Genomic DNA, 16,925 nt, shown 5'->3' on the forward strand with positions numbered 1-16,925 from the left:
AGCGCAGGATTCACCTCCAGATCCATCGGAGAGATCAGAACAGACTGCTGCCCAGCATACACACTGCACACACACAGATAAACATGTCAAAACTGTCCCAGCTGGCCGTTAGTTCTGCAGAGAGCAAAGGTGATCTGTACCTGCAGAGACACCACAAGACGAAGCCGAGGCCGCAGTACGGATCCAGACACACAGCCACTTCACGAGACGGATACAACTCACACTGCAGCTTCACCGAGCGACACAGAGCACTGGTGGCATTGTGAGACATCTACACACAAACAATCAGAAACTGAAATGACAGTTGAAGTTACAGTAGAATTATAAGCCTTTGGAACAAAATCAGTGCCTATAATATTGAAATAAGCCTGTCGAATAGCAACTGAAAAAAATAATACACTGAATTAACAACTGGTTGCGTTTTAATGACTTGAATTGCCAGAGTTTGTAATTTTAGGTCCTAAAATTGAACACAGCTGTTTATTTCATTACTTAAATCCAATACTTCATTTTCAACTTGCCGATTTCCGAAATTTTGGTTTTGTTTCAAAATAGGAAGTATAATATTCAAAAGGCAATTTTAAGTTCATTTTATTTTAATTCAATAATTTGCTTCCATGAATTCAGTAGTTCAAAATCTGCTGTTAAAATTCAACATTACATCCGGGAGCTGAAGAAAAAGAAATAGATTGCAGAAAGCAAAGATTGTAGATGCTCTACGAGGAGAGTGTTGGACTTTCAGCTGTGAAAATTAAACCACACTGGTCTGAACTAAACTGAACATCAACTTTGAAAAATGGACTGACACATTTTTAATTTACTAGAACATCTATGCTAAGCTGCTTTGACACAATCTACATTGTAAAAGCGCTATAGAAATAAAGATTGAATTGAACAACACTATTAAGAGATACAAGGAATCAAACCTTCACTCCAGCCAGCATTCCTGTAGTGGACACACTGAAGTCCAGATACGCTAATGAGTCTGGATCACATGGCTTGAACAGCAGAGGACAACGTCTCTTTGGCAAGTCATCTATTAAATACACACAAGCACACAAACACACTCCTAATGAGCACCTGGCAGATGTGGAGTGTAAAAAAAATAGACTAAATGTCTCTCACAAACTCACCTGTTTCCAAGATTGGAGGCCACAATTTAAAGTCCACAGCCACCGATGCGTCTCTGGACTTGAGAAGTTTTGATATCATTTGGCTGGTCATCACACACACTGACCGACTCACCTGCACACAACAACGATATTTACATTCACTCAAAATGCTTATCTGAGACTAAAAAGTAGATACCAGTTCTGCATGTGTAAGATTCATAAAGTCACTAAGCTCACAGGCTTTCACAAAAGCTATTTATTCCATCTAAAAGAGAATAAACTGCCTAAAACTACTGATTCAAAGACAGCAGGTGTCTATGTAACAACTATAATATTGATACGTGTATTGTTTTGAACGAGTCACAATATAAAATGCAATTTTAAAGGCTTTTCCAGGTTAATTAGGTTAACTAGGCAAGTTAAAACAATTAGGCAAATCATTGCATAATGGTTTGTTCTCCCGAAATAAAACAAACAAGACTAAGACTGTAATAAAAAAACATTACATAAAATACTGTCAATTTTCATTTATAACACTCCATTTTTGCATAAAGTATGCACAGCAGCTATGCTAATTATTTTCTTTATTCTCTATTTCCCTTCGGGGATATTCATTCCGAGGTTCCTAGAGATTAAGCAGCGCCATTGACGCAATCCAAGACCTATAAAAAGATGATCCCAAGGTATCCATAATCCTGGACCAGGCCGTATCCCGAGCTGATGCTGTGGTCGTCATGGAGGAATAGAGTGCATGACACTGATTCCGGAAATTCCACTGTGACAAACAAGTCCCCGCATTGATCCTGTGGGCCAGCCTGAACTCCAGCTGGTGCCCTACTCACACCAACAGTTCCCCACAATGGACGTCCAGCTTCTCCAGCCTCCGGTGCCTAGACTGCAACTCCACACAGGAAGTTTGGCCAGAAAAATGATGGTCATGCCCAATAGAGCCTAGTTTCTCTCAAGGTTTTTTCCCTTCACTTCGTCAATTGGTGATGTTTTTTCATCACCACTATACCCACTGGCTTGCTTGGATTGGGACTTGTGAAGCTGCGCATCAGTGGACTTGCTCTACATTGTTTGAACTTTCAGCAGTGAAATTTAAACCACACTGAACCACACCTACTACAACAACAACCACAGCAGCAGCAGCAACAACAACTACTACTACCACAACAACAACAACAACAACAACTACTACTACCACCACCACTACTACAACAACAACAACTACTACTATCACCACTGCAACTACTACAACCACCACTACAACAACAACAACAACTACTGATACTACAACTACCACCACTACAACAACAACTACTACTCTTACTAATACTACAACAACAACTACTACTACTACCACCACCACTACAACAACAACAACTACTCTTACTACTACTACTATCAACACTGCAACTACTACAACCACAACTACTAATACTACAACTACAACAACTACTACTATTACTACTACAACAACTACTTTAACTACTACTACCACTGCAACTACTACAACTTCGACTACAACTATAACAACAACAACTACTACTACTACTACAACAACAACTACTAATATTACAACTACAACAACTACTTTAACTACTACTACCACTGCAACTACAACAACTACAACTATAACAACAACTACTACTACTACAACTACCACTACAACAACTATTACAACTACCACTAAAACAACTACTACAACCACTACAACAGCTACTACTACAACAACTACTACCACCACCACCACAACTACTACAACTTCAACAACTACTATTACTACTACTTCTACTACAACAACTACTACTAATACTACAACTACAACTAGTACTATTACTACTACCACTAAAACAACAACAAAAAACTACAGTACTACTACCAGTACAACAACAACAACAACAACAACTACTACCAGTACAACAACCACTACTACTATTACCGCTACAACAACAAAAACAACCACTACTACTACTACCGCTACAACAACAACAACCACTACTACTAATATCGCTACAACTACTACTTCTACTACTACCACCACTAGAACAACTACTCCTACAACATCTACTACTATTACTACTACTACAACAACAACTACTACTACTACAACTACAACAAATACTAGTATAACCACCACATAATACTACAACTACTATCACCACAACAACAACCACTACTACTACTACTACAACTACTATCACTACAACAACCACTACTAATACTACAACTATTACTATCGCTACAACAACAACAACTACTTCTACTGCTACAACAACTACTACTGCTAATAATAATAATAATAATAATATTTAAAAATAATAATAATAAGGGCTAATAATACTCATCGGAAACCAGCAAACATCTACCATTTATTGTTTTGACAAGTCACAAAATTAAAAACTCCCCATAGTAATATATTTTCCTCAAGTTGAGCATTGAAACTGGTGATTATCGTAAGGGATATTACTTCTTTTGTTTGTTTTTGAGGTATTTGGCCAATCACAAAGCACTTGGGAAGCTGGCCAATCAGAACACTCTGGACTTTTCAAAGGCAGGTGCTTTGCAGAAACCAAAACTCAGTTAGAGAATCTGAGACAGACTGATGGCTAGGGATATGACCAAGCAATCTCAAATACAATTTATCATATTAATTGATATTGATAATTATCATAATAAACATCAAGTTAAAGGAAGATATTTTTGCTCCACAGTGAGTTATGGAAATTAAATTACTGTAATTGCATCTCTTCATATGTCCATGTTAATAATACAATTTCTATCCCTATCCTTCCATAATACAATGGATCAGTTACTACAGTAAATCCATGGTACTGTAAATTCAAGAACAGCCTTCTAACTGGGTCATTCCTGTTTGTCAGTGTCCTTCAGAGCCTCATTTGGCTGCCAGATGTTTGTCCTCACCTCTAGGATCATTTTAACTGTAGGCAGCGTAGTGGAGATATTTTGCGGATGAGGGGGTCGCACGGTTATAGGAATGCAGCCTGCATACAGACAGCCATAAAACGCAGCAATCAGATCCAGACCTGAAACACAAACACACACACACAAACACGACATCTTACATTTGTTTGTTTGTCTATTTAAAGCCACATCAGCAACTTATTATGGCTTCATCAATGCATATAAAAACTAATTACAATGTAAAAAAATACTAGCTGCCTTCGATTATTTTGTTGAATCAAATTACATGAACCAAACTGACTAAAAATATGAATTTAAACTTTGTATAACTTAGACAAATGAATTAAAACCTGGTTAATTATTGAAATAAGTTAAAGCAACATAAAAACCTTTGTTGCCTTGACTTTGTCATTAATTTTTACATAGTGTACATAATTATAACAACAATGTCATCAATAAGAGATGGTACAAAACGAAAGTAAATTTTACATTAAAAGGTACCACTTTAGTGTAGGTCACACATAATGATATTAAATACTGGCTTATTACCTGCCTATTATTAACTGCTCATTAGTAGCTATAAAGTATGATATTTTTCTGCATCCCAAATCCTACCCAAAACTTAAACCTAACAACTACCTTACTAACTAATAATTAACTAACGCGAATTAGTAGTTTATTAAGCTAGTAGTGTAAGCTAATGATCTGTTAATACCGTGCATTGTGACCTAAACTAAAGTGTTACCCATTAAAACATTAAATATGATTTTTCACTTTCATATATGATAAGTAACTTAAAATTACTAGACATTGTAGTAAAATATCATTAGAATTATAGCAAAACACACTGTATTTCACTGCACATTTGCTCATTCTTATTTGTGGTGTGTTTGATGGTAATGTCATATGTTCAATTGAATGTACTGGTAACACTTTATTTTGAGGGTCCCTTTTAGACATTTAGTTATATGTATATATAACTTATTATATTTAGCTATATTATATACAAGGGGCTTCGACACTTTCATGCAGATTCAAGAACTTTCAATGACTTTTTAAAGCACCATTAAGTTTAAATCAAGCACTTTAGCAATTCATACCCCAGCATATGTAGTGCCATGAAAGTCCTTACTGTATTTAACATTTCACTTACACTTAATATTAATGTAAAAAGGTCAGGGTCATTTAAAAAAAATTGACAGTTCTAAAAATTCTAAGTTTTACAGAACTTTAATAAAATTTGTTAAATTTAATACTGGTAATGGAGGCTCAGTGGTTAGCACTGTTGCCTCACAGCAAGAGGGTCACTTCGAGGGCCGATTGGGCCAATTTGCATTTCTGTGTGGAGTTTGCATGTTCTCTCCATGTTTGCATGGGTTTTCTTCAGCTGCTCCGGTTTGCCCCACAGTCCAAAGACATGAGGTATAGGTGAACTGGATGAACTAAACTGACCATAGTGTATGAGTGTATGTGTGTGTATGCGTTTCCCAGTACTGGATTGTGGCTGGAAGGGTATCCGCTGTGTGAAACATACAGTATGCTGGAATAATTGGTGATTCATTACATTGTGACGACCCCTAATAAATAAGGGACTAAGCCGAAGGAATGAATGAATGAATGAATACTGGTAATATTCAAATGTGGTTTTTGTAAATATTGATAAAACTGTGCCTTATTCGTCAGTTTTATTGCACATGATTTAAACTTAAGACTATTAATTGAAGAATTTCAGTTTTTTCATTCTGTTTTTGACAATTGAGTACAAGTGTTAAAATAAATCCATAAACAAATTACATTTCAAATTTAGTTCAAGCACTTTTAAGGACCTGTGTTTGTTTGAGAGTAATTCCCAGGCCTTGAATCCACATGTCTGAAGTACTTTCAAGAAGCATGGGAACCCTGTATATAGAGGTTATATTCCAGCTACATGCCAGCAACGTCTCATTAGTGTGACATTTGACTATTAGAAAAAAATGTCAACTAACCCTAATCTCAACCTAAAAGTCTACTAAAACTCTAATGAGATTTGCCATGTAGTTGCCATGTAACTTACAATCAACAAAAGGGACCATCAAAATAAAGTGATACCAATGTACCCAATGTTATGTCTGCAGATTTAATAAGAGTGGGCGACTCTTCAATGCGAATCACAGAAGCAGACTGACTGATGTAGCGGATCTGATTTAATCAAAGACTACAATTATCTGAGCTGAAAAAAAAGACTACAGATGGGATTTTTACCCTCAGCGCGTGAAGTTTGTTAACTACGAATCTGACAGCAAACATTGTGATCATTTTTTTACAGCTTAACTGGGCTGTAATTAGGGCAGAGATGTACTATGCCAGACATAGTATATTTATTTATTATGATGCGATTTGCCTTCTATGTGCGATTTGATTGGACAGGAATCACAGGACTAGACAAGAAAAAAAAAAAAAAGTAGTGACTGCAGGTTGAAGGAAAGTAATGGAGTAAAAGTATCGATACACCACTAAAAATGTACTCAAGGAAAATTAAAAGTACACATTTTTAAAACTACAAAGTAAATTACAATTTCTGAGAAAAACTACTCATTTACAGTAGTTTGAGTATTTGTAATTAGTTACTTTAAACCACTGATTAGGGGAAGAAATAAAGAAAACTTAATACATGCTTATAATGTTTGTAAATAAATAAGTGAAATAAATTAAACTTGAACCATACGCGGGGCGACGCGATGGCACAGTAGGTAGTGCTGTTGCCTCACAGCAAGAAGGTTGCTGGTTCGAGCCTCGGCTGGGTCAGTTGGCATTTCTGTGTGGAGTTTGCATGTTCTCCCTGCGTTCGCGTGGGTTTCCTCCGGGTGCTCCGGTTTCCCCCGCAAGTCCAAAGACATGCGGTATAGGTGAATTGGATTAACTAAATTGACAGTAGTGTATGTGTTTGAATGAGTGTGTAAGGTTGTTTCCTAGTGATGGGTTGCAGCTGGAAGGCCATCTGCTGCGTAATACTGTACATATGCTGGATAAGTTGGCGGTTCATTCCGCTGTGGCAACCTCAGATTAATAAAGAAACTAAGCTGAAAAGAAAATGAATGAATGAATGAATGAATGAATGAATCATACGCCAAAGCGACAGTGCTTTATGATGCACTGGTACCCTTTAACACATTTAGATGACTATTGCAACAAAGTTACATTGCAACTACATGACAACTCATTCTCTTAGGGTTAGGGTTAGAGTAAATTGATATTTCTTCTTTACGACAACGCAGTTCTGACCCACTACAAGACACTATCCACAAGGCAACAGATTCGGTTCAATCTGCAAACGTTTAACATTATTTCAGCCTTTAACTTTAATTAACTGCACTGAAATTAACTTTTTAGATAAATTAAATAGATACAGAGAGTGGGGGGAAAAAATCTCAAAACATGCAGACATTTTAGAATCTAAAAAAGAAAAAAAAAAAAAGATTCTTGCCAATCTAATTTAACACAGAAAATCAAAGTGTTAGGTAAAATTACCTGGTGGATAAACTAGGGCTACATGGTCTCCGTCTCGTAACTGTCCTCTTTCATAAAGCAAAGTGGCGATTTTCTCTGCTCTCTTGTGCAGTTGTAGACAAGTCAGAGAACTTCCTACTGCTCCCTGAAACACAACCACACACCGGAAATCACATGGATATCATGTGTTTGTGTTCATTTTCTGAAAACGATGAGGTGTGCGTGTTACCCGTGAGTTAATGAGCGTGTACAGTATGTGCTCTGGTGTTGTCTGAGCTCTCCACTGCAGCATCTCCGACAGAAAGAGAAACTACAATGCACAGAAGGAAAAAGTACAATCAGTGAAAAAAGCCAGATTTACTGTACAAATCTTCATAAGATGCAAGAAAGTTTTCTGGTTACATTTGATTTTGAGGCTCTCCTTTCTTCTGTTGACTATATGTAACTACATGCAAACCAACTCTCATTAGCGTATTATTAGTTAGGTTTGGGTTAAATAATAAAATTTAGTAAAATAGTTGCAAATTACAAATAATTAGTAAAATGTTTGATGCTTTTAGTAGAAATAAAGTAGGTGGTTGACTAATACTTTAATGTAAACTTATTTAGAGTCAGAAAAATGTGTAAAAAATGTGTGTTGACCTTTCAAATCAACTGTTTGTAGTTTGAATTTATGCTTAAACACATTTTCAATCATATTTCCGGCCAAAAAAAAATCGATTTAAAAAACGGTGCATTTGTTAATGTATTTACACTAACAAACCATGAACAATACATTAATATTAATATTTAATAATCTTATCTAACATTAGTTAATGAATATAAAGTTGTTTACTGTTAGTTAATTTTAACTCAAAGTTCATTAACTAAATGTTAAAGAGCCCCTATTGTAGATTTTTCATAAATTAACTTCCATGTAGTGTGTAACACAACACTAAGTGAAGTGAAATATCCTGCTAAGGCTTAAATATGAAAGTGGACAGTTGTTAAAACTATTGATACACCTCTAAAAGAGTCAGCTCATAGTGGTTCGAATAAATCGCCGTGGTAACGAGTCTTTAGCCATGACGGCGTGATGTCAATGCGGAAATCAAGCCCCACTCATTTGCTACACTCACAGACCCGGGAAAAATTAAAACCCCCGGCCCCGTTCACAAACACTGTAGCAGATCCCAGTTGATCTGCAAAAATACCTCAGCATTATAGCCCCAGCCTTGTGCTGTTTTCCTGTAATTTTTCTGACGAGTGCTTCAGGAATCTACATGTTTACAATGGGGGATTCGTTGGCTGTTTGCTAAAGGAAGGAGCAGAAAAGACTATTGACATATGGAACTTTGTCAGAGCTTGACATGAACTTTACAGTACACAGTGGATCAGTTTCTTCCTCCATTTCACAAGTGTAAATGCGATTAAAATGGTTGCCTCATTGTCTTAGCTTGCTTGCAAAATATGTATTTGATTGTGTTTAGTTACCTGTAACCCCACCACGTGGCTTGTAAGTCTGGCTACTCTTTGTATTCTAAGATTGCTTCTAAAACCACACTGAAAACGTGATGTGCTGCTTTGTTTAAGGATTTAATTGCTTTTTCTGAGCTCGCGATCCTCTGCCGTTTGTCATTACAATGGCCACTGTCAGCTGTTCCTACACACATGCAGCCGGTCAAGTTTCAAAATAGTTCAGCTTTTGTCGCTGTGTGGATAAATACCGAATGTGTGTCATGGGCAAGAACAGAGTAATACGCTGGTGTTTAGCTGCATTGCTTTATTGCACTACAACATTGGGCTCACACATACACTATGCACTCTGACTACTTGTTGATAAGCGTGCTGGGCATTTCTCTCCATCCTGTCATCGGACCTATCAGCACTGATTAGCATCGCGCTAAGGAGGGGTTTGGGAACAAATGAATTGCTGAAAGAATTACAGTATATGGGAGTTGTTGGGATAATTAGGTAAAAATGAATACATATTATAAGAAAATGAAAGTGTTTTTTGACCTTGCATGCATATCAGACTGTTGTTGGAGACCCCCAAAACCCAAACATGACCTTCTTAAATGCATAATAGGGGCTCTTTAACAAGCGCAATTTTGGATTTTTATATGAAGTTTTTTTTTAAGTTTTACATACATAAGCTAAGATAAATTAATGGACAATTATTTTAATGTGGCATCAAAACTCTTATCAATGTTTGATAAACTCTTAATTATAAGTTTTATAATTACAAAAACATTTGAATATACTTATTATTATCATCACATCATTAATAGTTAAGTATAAAAGCACTTTTTATTATTATTATAATTTTCATTATTTTATTATGTTTAATAATTTCTTTATAAAATACTACTTAAATGTGGAAAAAAATTAATTAACTGGGCGATGATGATTTTGTAACAGTATGACTTTACACTTGATCTGAGACACTGTAAACAATACAGAAATGTTTGCTCGCCTCTATATTTTTCTTTCATATTAACATTATTATATTTTTCCCAATAATCATATCCTATGTGATCCAAAAGGCCTATAGACACACAAACTTTACCTGCTCATTGTCCTCCATGTGACTCAAATCTCGTCCGCTGGCCTGAGCCATTCGTTTCCCCGCAACAAGATTCCCCACCATCACTGAGGCAGGACCCACCTCTGCAACAAACACAGTACTTTCACACAATGCCTTCTCTTTAACACAAACACATGGTGCTCGATGGTGTAGAGAGTGGTGTACCAGGCTGTTTCTGTCTGGGTTTGGGCAGGTTGGTGATGCAGGAGTGAGGACACATGAGGATGCTGCAGGGGTGAAGACCCCCCTCCAGGAACAGCTGCTTTGTCTCAGACAGGTGGATTCCTCCCAAAGGGGTTTTGGGAAGAGTGTTAGCAGGAACCAGTGCCAGACAGTAGACCCCAACCTGATGAATTCCATCTATAGCCTGAAAATACAGAGAGAGAAGTCATTACTATCAATTCTGTGCACACTTAATAACCATAATTATATTAAAAAAAAAAAAATGCAAGAGTTTTAAGTTAGATTTTTTTTTATTGGGTTTTGGTTGTCTTTCATTCCACAAGGCTGCATGCGTTCAATACAATAAATTTAGTAATGGTGTGAAATGTTATTATGTTATATTTTATTATATATTATATTTTAATGTATTGCATTGGTTCCCATTCTAAAACAAATGTCAAATTACCTGATTTTCCTGACTTTCAATGACTAAAAAGTTGTACTTTAGGGATTCTGTGATGGCTGAATTTAACCTAAATTTAGGGAAGCTTGCAAAAAAATATATAATAAAAAATTATATTTTTGTTTTTTCTTTTAAATTTCATTAAATTAGTGGAGATATCCTTTGGCAAGCAAGGACAGTTCAAATTCTTTCTGCGTCATTTGCACTGCATATTAAAAAACATAATATTTGCATATAGACCATTTCAATGTGGTCATGCCATTGGCTCATGAACATTTAGTGCTTGTTATCAAACTATTTCATAACTGTAACGAGATAACTTCATGTTAAAACAGCTATAATTACATTATTTATCGATATGTGGCTCTTTTTAGTTTCTTGGAAGTTATAGAAAATAAAAATGTAAAACAGGAAATACATTAGGGACCACTGTTTTTGTTTACATCCCTCAAAATGGTCTATAGAAAGTGTTCATCCAGTGTGTGATACCTTTGTCTTAGACACAGTACAGCACAGTGTGACTCGCTTCAGACATGACATGTGACATACTTGCAATGCAAATTCGGCATTTAAATGAGAGGTTGATAAATTTCAACTGCCAAACAAAAATCACTGATATTCCATAACTTGAACAAGAAAATATCAAATTCCCGGATTTTTAATATCTGGAATAGACTTTTTAAAATTCTGTGATATTTTAGCTCATCCATAACCTGTGGGAACCCTGTGTATGGTACAATGTAATTTATTCATGTAATTGTAATCAATAAATAAATCAATCCGTCAATCAGTCAATCTGTAAGTCAGTCAGTCTATAAGTCAGTCAGTCAATCTGTAAGTCTGTGAGTCAGTCAGTCAGTCAGTCTGTAAGTCAGTCAGTCAATCTGTAAGTCAGTCAGTCAGTTTGTAAATCTGTAAGTCAGTCAGTTTGTAAATCTGTAAGTCAGTCAGTCAGTCTGTAAATCTGTAAGTCAGTCAGTCAGTCTGTAAGTCAGTCAGTCAGTCTGTAAGTCAGTAAGTCAGTCAGTCAGTCTGTAAGTCAGTCAGTCAGTCTGTAAGTTAGTCAGTCAGTCTGTAAATCTGTAAGTTAGTCAGTCAGTCAGTCAGTCTGTAAGTCAGTCAGTCAGTCAGTCAGTCACTCAGTCAGTCAGTCAGTCAGTCAGTCAGTCAGTCAGTCCGTCCATCTATCCATCCATCCATCCATCCATCCATCCATCTACTTGGTTTTTTTCTCCTCCTACGGCACAGGTGTCAAACTCAGTTCCTGGAGGGCCGAAGCTTGGCACACTTTATTTCCAACCCTAATTCCTTCAGTTTTGTATTAAACCTACAGATAATGCCGCAGTCACACTAGAGTTTGAGCTTGTGAAATTCTGTCCTACAGCGAAAAGGACCGGGATTAAACAAGATGATTAGACATTTTAAAAAGTGAGCAATTGGTCCATATTAAAAATTTCTGTCCAGAGAGGTCATGTCTTTATCCTCAGTTGGTCTCACGCAGTCACGTGGTATGATTTCGCAGGCCAGAGTTCACCAAGCTTAGACTTGGCAATGCAGTGAACTGCAAAACTTTAGCTACGTCTCATTTCAGAGGCTGCATCCTCCGAAAGATGCATTCGAAGTGCGCTGCGTCGTCTCATTTAATTCTTTAGAAGATTCTTTGCGCGCTGATAACGGCAGAACCTTTTTTAAAAGAAAAATCTGGTTTAAATGTATGAATTAAGTTTATTTTAAGTGGATATGTAAATATGTTTAAAAAACTGGTGACGAGATCTGTCCTCTGTAGGCTAGATCGTCTCATTTCAAAATGCTTAGTTCGGCCTGTGTGGACTTACCTTTAAAGTGTGCATCCTTAGGAGGATGCAGCCTCTGAAATGAGACACAGCTTTGGTCTTACGCATTTGCGTATGTATGAATTAAAGTCTATAGGGAGAAAAGTCCAATGTAACCATGGCATTATTGTGTTGAAGCAGGGGGCACCATGGCTAACTTTACCTTTGAGTCTAGTTAAGGGTGTGTGTGTGTGTGTGTGTGTGTGTGTGTGTGTTTACCTGCAGCACTCGGCTCATCCACTGATAACTCTCTTCTTCAGTGGAATCTGGTCTCTGTTCTGCCACCAGCACGATCCTCTCATCATACAGTACAGTCACTGAAAACACCACCGTCCTGCACACAAATTATTCAGATAAATTATACAGCAAGTTTAATTACAATGCTTTCTCTCTGGCTCCCTTCCTCCCCCCACCCTCCCTCCCTCTGTGTCAATTCTCAGGATCGCCCACTTCAGTATTCCATTCGTCAGTGAAGACGTCAATCTCCATTAAACCGTGTGACGTCATCACCTTTGCTGCCAATTAGGATGGGAGAAAACCCCCATGAAAACCCCCTCATTTAGTTCAAGTCTACCTCAGAATGTTTTCAGAAAATGCTTCATGATGGGCGTGAAACGCTGCGAGCAGAGGAGGGGTGCCCGCCCCAATAACGATTTTAAACCCGGAAGATAAATTAGCTGACAAAAGCTCTAAATTACCTAGTTTTCCTCACAATTAAAGCTGACAGCAGCTAACATTGTCTTAATTGATGCTTAGCACACACAAATCTGTTAAAATCTCAAAAAAGTACTCCAGGGTGTCTTGAACCTTTAAAGCACCAAAAAAAGTGACGTTTTTTTGTCTCTGACCCACTCACCTTCCTCTGTAGATGAACTTCATGGGCTCCACAGCCAGAGCGGTAGCAATGATGTCATCAGCGTTGTGTTTCCGTCCGCCGACCTGCATCAGTCCCTCAAGTGTCCCAGAGATGAAGATCATCCTGCCTGGACCCACAAACCCCAGCAGACCCGACCGCACGAACACACAGTCACTGACCAATCCACCGTCACACGCCACTGGACAAACCTGCACCACACAAACACACACACATTTACTGACAGGAAACTCACACTGAAACACATACAGTACAGTATAGTAAAGTATAAATTCAGCATTATAGTATCTGTATATTGTGAATTATTTCTGTATATTGTGAGTTTTTTTTTACCATCTTGTCCTACTATACAGAGACCAGCTGATGTAATGAACCAACTAGACCAGCTTCAGCCTGATCATTTCTATAAATAATCCATTCTGATTAGCTAAATTATACAAGTAATTTAGGATGAATTAAACAGACAAATAAATAAATCCAGAAACCACTTATACACTGTAAAAAACGCAGGGTTCCACACAATTCATTCATGTTGTCCCAACACAAATTAAGTTATCTTAACACTTCTAAGAAATGTATGTACATTGAACATCATTGTCCCAATGAAATATCAAGGATTGTGTTGTTTCGGCTTACTTTAAATAACTAACATACAAAAATATATATTTTTTTGAGTGTATAGTAAATAGCATTTTTTATTTTTCCATGGTAAAATTAAGATTTAAAATGTTTCTTCACAAATCTAAAATTTTAAATCTTAATTTTACCATGGAAAAATAAAAAGGCTCTTTACTAAACATACTTTATAATCTAAACAATTAAAAAAAAAACTTTAGAGGAGACTAAATGACATCTAAATTGGCTGCTAAATATATGTACACCATCAGAAATGGTCAATCAACTCATTTCCCTTATTTAAATAATCTACAATTTTTATTCTAAATATTAATGAATTATTATTAAATATTAAACATTTTAGAGATGTTGTGTTTTTATGAAATTTTCCTTTAATTTATTTCTCATATATGTTACTAATTTGATGATGTTGATATACAGTATTACATATTTCATATATATCTAAAATGCTTTGGCAATACTATACTAAATGTCATGCCAATGAGAGAAAGAGCAGCTGTGTACAGATGGCTCCTAAATAGCATAAAAAAAGAGAAATAATAATTTATTTTTATTTTAATCGCCTTTTTTAAAACTTTAAACCATTCAAAGGACTTAGTGTATAACAGTGTCTTAATAAATAAAAATATTGCTAAAAATCACATTATTTTTGTTACATGTACTTAACCATTTATGTGCCTTGGGTACCGGATGTGTTTCAATATAGCTACCACTGCAAGTATATTTCAAACCTGTAAAAAACACTGTGTATATATATATTTTATAATATCATGTTTTTTAAAAAGATATATAAAAATGATAATAAAAAATACAAATAAAAGAAAAATTCTAATCTGTATATATACACACACGCACGCACACGCTCACACACACACGCACGCACGCACGCACGCACGCACACACTTATTTCTTCCCCAATTTTTTTTTAACAGAGAGATTTTTTCAACACATTAATTAATTAAAACATTTCTAAACGTAATGGTTTTATTAACTCATTTCTAATAACTGATTTATTTTATCTTTGTCATGATGACAGTAAAGAATATTTTACTAGATATTTGTTAAGACACTTCTATACAGCTTAAAGTGACATTTAAAGGTTTAACTAGGTTAATTAGGTTAACTAAGCAGGTTAGAGTAATTAGGCAAGTTATTGTATAATGATGTTTTTTTTTGTAGATTATCGAACAAATATAACTTAAAGGGGCTAATAATTTTTACCTTAAAATGGTTAAGAAAATTAAAAACTGCTTTCATTCTAGCCGAAATAAAACAAGCAAGACTTTCTCCAGAAGAAAAAATATTATCACACATACTGTGAAAATTTCCTTGCTCTGTTAAATTGTCATCTCCTTCAGTTCTGATCTTTTAGAATTCACTTCAACATGCTGATCTCATTCTCTAAATCATTGTTATATTACCATATCTTTACAGTTTTTTTCAGCATTCTATGAATATAGCAAAGTTAATGTCTAATATGTCCTTTCTGATTGACTGACTCCAAACATTTGAAGCATAATCTTAACACAGTGACAAGTTTACATTCAGTGCAAAGTGCGTTTTCACACCTCAAATGTGTTTTTGCTCATTCCGGTTAGCCCATAATAGGACGTGCCCGTTGCAACAGCCGACACGCAGATCTCTCCTATCTCATCAGCTTTACACAGTTGAGGAACGCCCTCCACTTTAACGACACACACCACCGCTGAAAGACACCAAGAAAAGTCAGTTTTACAAGAGCCATAAAGCCGTTTGATGAATTCTGCGGTCGCATGAGGAAAACAGGCTGCTTTATAAGGGACACATTGGAACGGAATCAAAATGCATTGACGTTCTGGTAGTTTCTGTACCTCCTGGCATGGCTGTGCCCACGTCCTGCAGGGTGAGGACGGACAGCTTCTCTCCTGTGTCCACCCGAATCACCCCGTGGCTCAGGTTGGTCATACTCAGGACCCCTCGGCCTGCAGGCTTTAAGCTGCTCTCCTGAGGCCTGACGAAGAAGAAACACATGCATACAAACAGATGAAGGAATAAACATGTCCATATGTGGTGCTGGAACATTGTGTTACCATAGACACGATATTTTTTCATACAAACAATATGGAATTGTGTGGTTTGGCTCCACAAGCCCTGACAAAACGAGACTGCTGGGTTTGATTGGTTGGATTAGATGTATTCTCACGGTCTTAAAAGTAAGAAATAAAAGTTTAGCCAAAGTAAATAAAAGATTAGCCAGGTTGTTACGACTGAAGTTTATTTATTTTTTTATTATTATTGCGGATTGTACTCCTTTTTCTTTTGTCCCGCCTCCTTGCTGTTTTTCTGCTGTCTTATAGGCTCCCACACCGGAATGATTCCCTGCTCTGATTGGCTGCTGTTCTACGAGGCCTGTATAAAAGGGAGCTTCCGGCAGGAATCGGAGAGCTCATTTCTGCTGCGTTCGGTGTTTGGAGTGGAGCTCCTGGGTTTCCCTCACCCCTTCGGCCGACGACCAACAATAATCACCTTTGTATTGATGACCATCCTATGCTTGAATATTTATTGAGAGTTTGTGCGTGTAGGGGTGACCTGCCTATTTATTTGATTACTTTTGACTTTGTTTATAATAGGGAGTCAGGTAAGATTCTTGTATGTTTCTTTAAATAGTAATAGGTAATTTAGTGGATTTATTTTATAGATTCTTTTGTTTGTTATTTTGGCCTGTGGTCACCCTGACGAAATGCTCAATTATATATAAACCCTATTTTTCTATAATAAATATCTTCATATATACTCTCAATTGAGTGTGTGAGTTTGGTTGGAAATCCACCACCCCAACACATTTGTTTGTTCTTCGTTTATTATGCCCTTTTTGTTTCCCCTAGAC

At 36.5% G+C, this 16,925-nt stretch overlaps 1 protein-coding gene across 2 annotated transcripts in view; it reads right to left on the reverse strand.

Annotated features, from left to right (window-relative positions):
- The window catches only part of dip2cb (disco-interacting protein 2 homolog Cb), an 84,709-nt gene that overhangs the window by 16,966 nt on the left and 50,818 nt on the right, over window positions 1-16,925 (reverse strand). For both annotated transcript variants that reach the window (XM_693409.11, XM_005171400.6), the window contains exons 19-31: window positions 15,910-16,049; window positions 15,628-15,764; window positions 13,406-13,614; window positions 12,769-12,883; window positions 10,258-10,459; window positions 10,075-10,175; window positions 7,756-7,836; window positions 7,548-7,671; window positions 4,041-4,162; window positions 1,134-1,245; window positions 927-1,036; window positions 141-271; window positions 1-63 (exon numbers count right to left, since the gene is read on the reverse strand). The exon at window positions 1-63 is cut by the window's left edge and continues 106 nt beyond it. In XM_693409.11, the coding sequence (XP_698501.7) occupies window positions 1-63; window positions 141-271; window positions 927-1,036; window positions 1,134-1,245; window positions 4,041-4,162; window positions 7,548-7,671; window positions 7,756-7,836; window positions 10,075-10,175; window positions 10,258-10,459; window positions 12,769-12,883; window positions 13,406-13,614; window positions 15,628-15,764; window positions 15,910-16,049 (1,647 nt within the window). The remainder of the gene's footprint in view (window positions 64-140; window positions 272-926; window positions 1,037-1,133; window positions 1,246-4,040; window positions 4,163-7,547; window positions 7,672-7,755; window positions 7,837-10,074; window positions 10,176-10,257; window positions 10,460-12,768; window positions 12,884-13,405; window positions 13,615-15,627; window positions 15,765-15,909; window positions 16,050-16,925) is intronic.

This window comes from Danio rerio, chromosome 2 (genome assembly GCF_049306965.1).
Source record: "Danio rerio strain Tuebingen ecotype United States chromosome 2, GRCz12tu, whole genome shotgun sequence".
NCBI classification, from domain to species: domain Eukaryota; kingdom Metazoa; phylum Chordata; class Actinopteri; order Cypriniformes; family Danionidae; genus Danio; species Danio rerio.